General features: G+C 36.7%; 1 protein-coding gene across 3 annotated transcripts in view; it reads left to right on the top strand.

Moving 5' to 3' along the window:
• Positions 1-8,823, top strand: part of DPP4 (dipeptidyl peptidase 4) — a 99,434-nt gene extending 90,611 nt beyond the window's left edge. For 2 of the 3 annotated variants that reach the window (XM_023499246.2, XM_023499244.2), the window contains exons 25-27: positions 5,804-5,876; positions 6,155-6,228; positions 7,961-8,823. In XM_023499246.2, coding sequence (XP_023355014.1) covers positions 5,804-5,876; positions 6,155-6,228; positions 7,961-8,062 — 249 coding nt within the window. In that variant the 3' untranslated portion in view covers positions 8,063-8,823. Of the gene's footprint in view, positions 1-5,803; positions 5,877-6,154; positions 6,229-7,960 lie in introns of those variants that run through there. The other variant, XR_004233111.1, reaches the window with a different exon arrangement.

The following is an 8,823-nucleotide window of genomic DNA, read 5'->3' on the forward strand; positions in this document are numbered from 1 at the left end:
CATTTGTACTGACTACAGAGGGTATAAAGGACACCTCTTTTTACTGCTCCTTTCATTTTTACTGGTTCCTTACATTTTAATAATACAAAGGTTCATTTGTTGGAACATAGCTTATGAACCAGCATGATCAAACAAGCAGCCACAGATGGTTCTTCTCAGTGCTTGTATGAAAAGTTCCACATAGTGAATGCTGTTGAATTGGTATTGCCACTGGACCAGTCCTTTCCATTTCTCTTTGCCAGGCTGTTGCTGGCACCGATACTCTCCGGAAGTTTCTATCATCAGGATTATGCCAACTGTACTGCCATCCACATCCTTACTCACTTATTTTACTTGGTGCTTATTTCATTGATGCCTTTATATTTATTGGTTAGAAATGACCTAGACCCTAAATAGAAACACTGACTTCATTTCTGGATGCAGCTTAATTAGAAATTTAGAGATGTGGAAAAAGTTCTGGTTTGGAGTCTAAAGAACATGGTTTCAGCTTTTCTACTTTCTGCCTTTGTGAACTTGGGCAAGTCACTTCCTTTACTTCCTCATCTGTAAAATGAGAAGTTTGGACTAGGTAATTTCTGAGATCCTTTCTAGATCTAAATCTATAATCATGTGACAGGCAAATATAAATAATACTCTGGTTACTCGTGAAAATAACCAGCTGTTTTTTTTTTTTTTTTTTTTTTTTTTTGTGATCTGAAGCTATATTAAATACATTTTTTTTTTCTTAAAATCTTTTTCACCTGTAAATGCCATTGGTCGTTGTGCTCTGCTTTTAAGAACACTAATAAGCAATGAGACTTAAGCTTGATGCCAGTATTCCTAGTCTCAGATCGAATGGCTCTGCAGATCTCCTGTTGGAGACACAGCCCTGTCACTGCAGAGGCTGAGAAACCCATATTTACTTGCACAGATGCATCAGGGCCATGAGACTGGAGATTTTGTTTTGCTTTGCCTTTGTCTCATTCTCACCTTGCATTTCTTTATTCTAGAGGGTCTTCTGCCCAAGGATCTTCTCTATCACTGCCCTTGTGAATGAACTGATGGCAGCCTATATTTTTAGAGGAAGTTTTCTCTCATACTGATATTGAAGGTTTTTTGTTTTCCTCTTCTCCTGCTGTATTAGAGTATTTGTCTTTCTTTCTTTGTGGTGTAATATTGTTAATGTAAAACAATTTGCGTCGTGACACTTTTATCACAGTTTTCCTCTTTTTCTCAGTATGTTGCATTTCTCACCATGTCTAGTTCATCACAGCTACAGTGTGTACATCACAACATTTATCTTAGGCTCAGGGTTTTACTTGTTTATAAAAATTGTCTTCTTTCAGCCTGCATTCACTCTATTTAAGAAAAAAAAATATACATATAACAACCACCAGAAATTGTTTTGTTCCAAACTCCAGTAGTTATCACATTCCATGTTAGCTGTCCTGTATATTTCTGTGTCTCCTAACTAGTATGTTTGGAGCTTGCTGGGATATTTTCCGGTGTTGTTGCTCTCGGAGTTTGCAAGAATAGGCTTTGCTTCCTCAGTATTTGAGACAAGGGAGTAAAATGAAACTTTTTTAGGTGACAGTCCACATGACTGGAATTCTTTTCTTGTACATAGGCTGAGGTGAAGATGGGATTAAGTTTGTGAAGGGTTCAAGCAGTCTATTCCCACCAGGAAAAACAGATATGGAAAAATTTCATTTAGGCGAGTAAAATCTAGAAACAAAACGCAAAAAGCTGTTTTTAAGGGCATGGGGTTTTTAAGCTTGGTTAGCAGAATAGATGGATTAGTTATGCCTCCTGGAAAAGATCTCATTTCTCAGAGTCTCATGCGTCAGCCCTCTTGAAAACACAAGAGTTTTGGATAGAGTATAATTAAGATATTAAGATATCATGTAAGACTCAATTGTACATAATTCCAGTTTGTGATTGTTACTGCAAGGAAAGTCTTTGGGGAAAAACACCCTTTCTGTTCACCCAGGAGCTTTACCAACAACTTGGTGAGCTTCAGGCAGTAGAGAGAAATGAGGTGATGCCTAATTATGTTGCTGACTGTTGAACAAGGCATATTGTTTTCACTTTAGTCTAACTATTTGGGGGGGGGGACACCCATAGTCATTGAAATGGAATTCTGGCCGAAAGCTTGGAGCAATTCAGTTTTGATCAACTCACCTATGAATGGATCATACAGAAAATGTGAAGAACCTCACATTTTGAGAAACCCTAGACTAAAGAATGCTGTAGACTTATGAATTCATATTGTTTTGAGGACACATTAATTCTGAGCATTTATTTAAACCCTTTCATTTTGTAATTAATAAAATTGAGTTTCAGAGAACTAAAGTGATTTATTCAAACCTCAAATATAGTGTAAGGACTAGAATCCACATCTCTTAGTTCTAAGCCCACATGCCTCTGTATTTTTCTAATGATAGTGGGACAATTGCAGGGGTTGCACTTTGGCAAACTGAGGAAGCAGAATGTGATGGCACCATTTCATGCACAGAATTTGTAGATCCATTGATGGGAAGAGGATTCAGTTGAGAAATGTTGAGCACATAAAGATGGCAATGCTCCATAACAGCAGTAGTGGTCTTTTACTTCCAGGATTAGACTTTAGAGGTTATCTAGGTCAATTAATATATCTATGTGTTCCAACCTCATTTATAACATGAAATACTTCCCAGATTTTTATTACTTTGTTTCCATTGACCAGTTCTTAAGGACTAGATTCCTAAGTTACAGGAGAAGAAAGGGACTACTTTGAAATAGTTGAACCAGGAGACAGATACCAGAAAAAATTGTGCTATACTGCCAGTAATTTCTTTGAGCAAGCTGACAAAGAGTACAGTGGTCTTAGGATCCAGCACAGTGCTATGCACACAGCAGACAGAAAGTACATGGAAACTTGGATTTGCTCTCAGAAAGTCTGAGTCACTGACTTTTGCCACATGTTATGCATTGGATTTGGGGCCATTTCAGAATCTTCTTTAATCTTTTTTTTTTCTTCCACTTTTAAGTTTTTCATTTGCAAAATGAGAGATGAGCTAAATTAAGGGAATCCCAAGTGATCTATGGATAGATCTCAGTTGATCTTTGAATGTGATTGAGGAAAAAAATCCATCTTTATTTTCATTAACCTCTCATTGAAATTTAACATTTCCTTCACTTAAAAATTTAAGAAAAAAAAAATAAATCACACACACATACGCACCCAGATGTACATACACAAAAGCCTACATATATACATAGTTATTGTTATTCAGTTGTCGTTGTATCTGACTCGATGTGAACCCATTTGGGGTTTTCTTAGCAAAAATATTAGGGTGCTTTGCCATTTCCTTCTCTAGTTCATTTTACAAATGAGGAACTGAGGCAGAGTTAAGTGACTTGCCTGGGATGGGTGGGGTATCACACAGCTAATAAGTGTATGAGGCCAGATTTGAACTTAGGAAGATGAATTTTCCACTTGCGCACACACGCACACACACATGCACTTGCGTGTGTATATGTCAATTTATAATATGAAAATGGTGTCATAGGCTTCTCCAGACTGCCAAAGAACTCCACAAGACTTAAAAAAAAAAGGGGGGGGGGTAAGGTCCCTAGATGTTGGATCTTCAAAATTTCTTCTTCTTCTTTTTTTTTTTTTGAATCCTATGAACTTATAAACAAAGTTGATCAGAAAAGCTCCATTGCCAATATACTTTTGTTGTTTGTTGAAATTCCCCAGGAATTAACATAGATGCTTATTTCCCACTCTCTCTTTACTTCAAAATCTTCTATTATATATAACTCAAAGTCAAAACCCATGCTTGTATCCAAAGGGGACAAGTCAGATACTAAACTTCAGAAAGATGATCTGACTGACCACCTTATTGCTCATACTTGCTATCAAAGCTTCACTAAAATAAAAATGAAGAATGTGCTTTTTTTTTTTTTTTTAGTCCCAGGAATTTAAAAAAAAAAAAGAGATCATGAATGAGTGTATTATAATTTATATTAGAAGCATTTGTATAATGAGATGTGTTTATGTTGTAATCATTACTATGTGTACATCTCTGGACAATATCTGAAATCCTAGGCCAATCACATAACCTTTCAATTCCTCAAAAAAATTGCTAAAACTTTAGATTGCAGACTAGGGAGCAGTTTTTATAGATAGAGGAAGTTTCTCACTAAGAATTTCTTCTACCATTGAAATCACAAGTCAAGTCCAAAAATGAAGTCACTAGAAAGTACCCCATTTTGGAAACTTGTATTTAATAACCAGATGGAATCCTAGAATGTTGAAATTAGAAAGAGCCTTAGAGATTAGATTCTTAACATGAGATAGATAGACTCCATGGTTAGATTTCAGGGACAGATAAATTGGATGAAAACAAAATCTTTATTTTTGACAAACTTCTATCTGAAATTTAGTATTTTTTTCAATTATTTAAAATATTATTCCTAGAAGAATTCTGCAAGTTCCACTGGGCTGCTAAAGAGGTCCATAGCATACAAAAGATTAAGAATCCCTGATACAACATGATCCTCTCATTTTATTGATGAGGATGCAGAAATTAATAAAAGTTTAGTGACTTATCAAAAGTCATGCCTTAGTAGGGGAAAGGTGGAACTAGAATCCAGATCTTTGGACTGAAAATTCAGTGATCTTTCTACCAGTTTGCCTGCTGAAACTTACTTTTTTCAAAGAGCTTGAACTGGTGGTGACTCTAAAGTCCAATCTTCCTATATTCTGTGACTCCTTAGAGATGTCCCTTATCTAGTAAAATGTGAATTTAGCTCAGCTTAGATTTTCCAATGCTACTAATTTCTGGTCAGTCATTTCTCAGTCTGGCTCATAACCTTTTCCTTCATTTAAAGTATGGGGGTTATTCTCTTGATTGAGATTTTTGGAAGCCAGGTTCTTCCTCCTCCTCACCTTCTGATAGGGCAGAACTGGAATCTGGACCAAAAGAGTCATGTCTACTTTCCAGAGATGTCTCTCTGCTCTTCTAGATCGCTAACTTTGCAGCTTAAACAAGAATTCTGTGAACTTGAGTGTCCTCCAGTAAACTAGTTCCTTATTTTCATAGTGCTTCTTTGGCAACAAACAACTATCATGATCTTCTTTTCCCATTACCCAGGAAATCAGTCTGTACTGTCCCACTGTTCAGCTTGAAGCCATACATGGCCTTTCTGGCCAGTGTCTCATTTTACTTTTCATCCATTGTATTTCTCCAGGTTTTAAACATCTGTTCTTGAAACATATAATAGTTGCTTTTCATTCAGAATATAGCAATATGGACCAAAGTTCACATGGCATATTGCAGAGTATGTTTAGTTGCAGAAAATGCTATGTACAGGCTCTTTGAAATGTAGCATGTATGGTACCATGTGATGCCCGGTTGCCATGGTGATACACTTTTTGGCTGAACAGCAGCAGAAGCCCATGGAACATACATTACTAATATGTTCCTATGCCCCGTGCTAACACACAGCACCCGGCTGAACCTGGAGTGATGATTCAAGTGGCTTTTCCTGAAGCCTTGCCTCTCTGTGACAGGTGCCCACTTCCAGAATGTGCAGGGGAGAAGCAGCCGCTTCATCTACTTCAAATCCCATGTATCCCAGGCGGAGGAGGGCATCCTGTGCATTATGCCGTACATCTAGACAGCATTTGCTTGAATAGCGGCTTGCTATATTTTGTATCAAAGGGGGCCCCAGCTGAAAACATTTTATTTTGTAAACTGAAGTGAAAAATCAGTTTATGGCAGATCCTTTTTTGAATAATGACATTCTTTTTTTTTTTTTTTCTCCCCAATTCCAGAATTCAACAGTCATGAGCAGAGCTGAAAATTTTAAACAAGTTGAGTACCTCCTTATTCATGGAACAGCAGATGGTGAGTTTCAGTTAATTAGACTTTTTAGTATCACAGACAGGTTTGCAATTTCACTACTGACAAAACAAATGCATGAGGGGGCAAGACTGTTACATTTACTTCAATAAAACAGTGTTGCTTTCCACAACTCACTTGTCTTCTGGTAACTGTTATTGTTGAGTCCTAGAACTTCAGACAGTCCTTTTATTCTTTGACTTGTTTTCCTATCTTTCGGTTTCAAAGAACTGGACAAGAAAGAACACTTATTACTTGGTTTTTCCTTTATCTCTCCCCACCAGATAATGTTCATTTTCAGCAGTCAGCCCAGATCTCCAAAGCTCTCGTAGAGGCCGGTGTGGATTTCCAGGCAATGGTACGGTTCAAGCTCTTGGGAGGGAGGCAGCATGATTCCACTTTTCAAGAAGTACCAGGATTTTTAGAAATGCTTGTTACTGGGGGAAGCCCAGAGATGGGAAAGAGACATAACTATTGTCATTGTTATTAAGGAGGAAACTGAGATAGAAGGTAGAGGTCCTTAAGCCATATACCAAGTGAAAATGCCTGAAGTAAAATGTTAAAACAACCAAAAACAAAACCCAAACAAACAAACAAGCAAAAAAACTAATCCCTCAAACTGGAAGATGGATTATAAACATGCCACAACTCTTGTGTCCAGAATGCCAAATTTCTGGGCTTCTGTTTATCTTTACTATCTCCCCTGATTTCAGTTGAAAATCTAATCACTTATCTGGTAAATGTGTGGCAGCTTCATTCTAAAGTGAGACTAGCAGTAATAACAGATCAAAATATGAAAATCCATTTCTGTTCAGTTATAGATGACTAGCAGTTATCACAGCAGTAGGATATTAATAATCACTACTTTTCAGTTTTGTGAAATTGCCATGTTATCTTTTGTTGAACAACAACAGGCAATAAGCAATTAGACTTGTTTTGTAAAGTCGGAAACGGCTTGAGCCTTTGTTGCCTATACAGAAAGATGTTTCTGTGTATTAAGTCAAACTCATTTGCTGTACTAGGGCTTTCCAGATTTTAAAAAAAGATATACATAGATCTCTATGTCATTCTATATATTTATTTTAAAATGCAGCTCTCCTGTATGTTTTAGCCAGAAAAGCCTGTCTTTTCCCACCCCATACTAACATATTTGCTTTAGTCGGCACTCCGCTCCAATGTTACACATTCTATACGAGGGGAACAGTCATTTAGATACCAGGCAGAAATCCTCAAGAAGAGATAGCAGTTCGTTGGGTGGTGGTCTGTGGAGGAGTCAGGGTATGTTGGTTTCATTAGAAAAAATTTTTAATAACCAATACAAGCTGGTCCAGTCAAATCTTTATTAAAAGAATTGCTTCCATTAAATAAATAAATATAACCCAACAATGAATTGTGCCTTGGATTTAACCAAGTAATGCTACTTATTAGTAGTTCAATATAAGGGATTTCTGTTCTGGGTGTAAAGCTGTGTCTACACAATGTCAAACACCCAAATGGGATATAGTGAAAAAAAAAATCTGTCAAAACCCCAGATTCTAAATACTACATCTGAATAGTTAATTGACTTTTTGTGGGTAAAGCTTCAGAATTTTTTTCCCACTTTCCCCCCTAGACATTTGATGGTGTGTATATGGGGGTGGGGTGGGGGGAAGAGTAAAATCAATGTTAACACTTTTTCTTAACACTGATATTTTTTACCTGACGAGAAAGAAAGAATGATGTTTACAGCAATTCATAAAACTGGAGGGACAAATTGGCACCAGTCATTTCCCACAGGGAGCTGTGCTTTAGAATTGACTTTGAGTCAAGAGAAAATCAATTTGTCTATTTTATTACTTCATTGTTGCATATCCTTAAAAGTCACATAGTGAAATTCACAGGAAGGGCTCTTAGGGCCTCTGGGCTATAAGTATTGAATTTTTGTAGACCCGCAAGAAAAAAGTCTTTGGGGATGGGATGGGTCTAAGAGTTATGAATGATAGAAATCAAAAGGATTAAGATGCCCAGTTTTGGTTTTATTTTTTGATGAGCTAAATTACCTCATTTGTATAATGACTACTAATGATGCCTTTTCTCCCCTTCCTTTTTAGTGGTACACAGATGAAAATCACAGCATTGGGACCAGTTCAGCACACCAACATATATATACTCACATGAGCCACTTCCTAAAACAGTGCTTTTATCTCCCTTAGCACCCAAGTGTCTCACTCTGTATTTCTTTTTTAGCTTATTAAATAGCTATTTTTTTCTCATTACCCAAAACTGCACTGTGTCAGTATAACTATCTTGGGGAAAATAAACTCAAATCAAGAAATGTAAGGGTATTTTTGTTCCTGAATTCCATACATACAACATGAAGTCAACATTTAAGTGGAATTCTTTCTTGCCAACATACTATATTGCACTGCAGCATTTTGGATATATTCAGTGGGATTTTGTTTAGCATCCAGATCATTTACATGTCATCTGCTAAAACAAAAAAGAAATGAATTGTTCATGTGCTACGTTTCCACAGGATCATTGGCCTGTTCCCCTGTCCCCAACTGGCCTTCTGCAAAGATTGTGAACCTTAATTAAAAGCATGGAAAATTGAATCAGATGAAGTAGGAGAAAGAGGGATTCTGTAGGGGAGCTTTACCTAAATATTCAGTCCCAATATCTTTTACCTTGTATTTACTACTAATTATAGCTGTACAGCAGAGACTGGCCTGATATGTGTTGCACAGCTTTTCTCAGAATGGAAAGTAGATTTTCAAAGGTTTTTCCTGAGTTAAACCACAATTATTAAATGGAATTCTAAACAATTGGAGGACTCAGAATAATTGTCAGTAATGAGGAGCACTCTTCCATGATATCTGTGGTTACAGGTGCTATGAAAACAAATAGTACTGTGAAAAAAAGTTCTCCACCACTTTTTTAATGTGTTAAAAAAAAAAAAAAAACAACAACAAAA

This window comes from Sarcophilus harrisii, chromosome 3 (genome assembly GCF_902635505.1).
Source record: "Sarcophilus harrisii chromosome 3, mSarHar1.11, whole genome shotgun sequence".
Taxonomy (NCBI): Eukaryota; Metazoa; Chordata; class Mammalia; order Dasyuromorphia; family Dasyuridae; genus Sarcophilus; species Sarcophilus harrisii.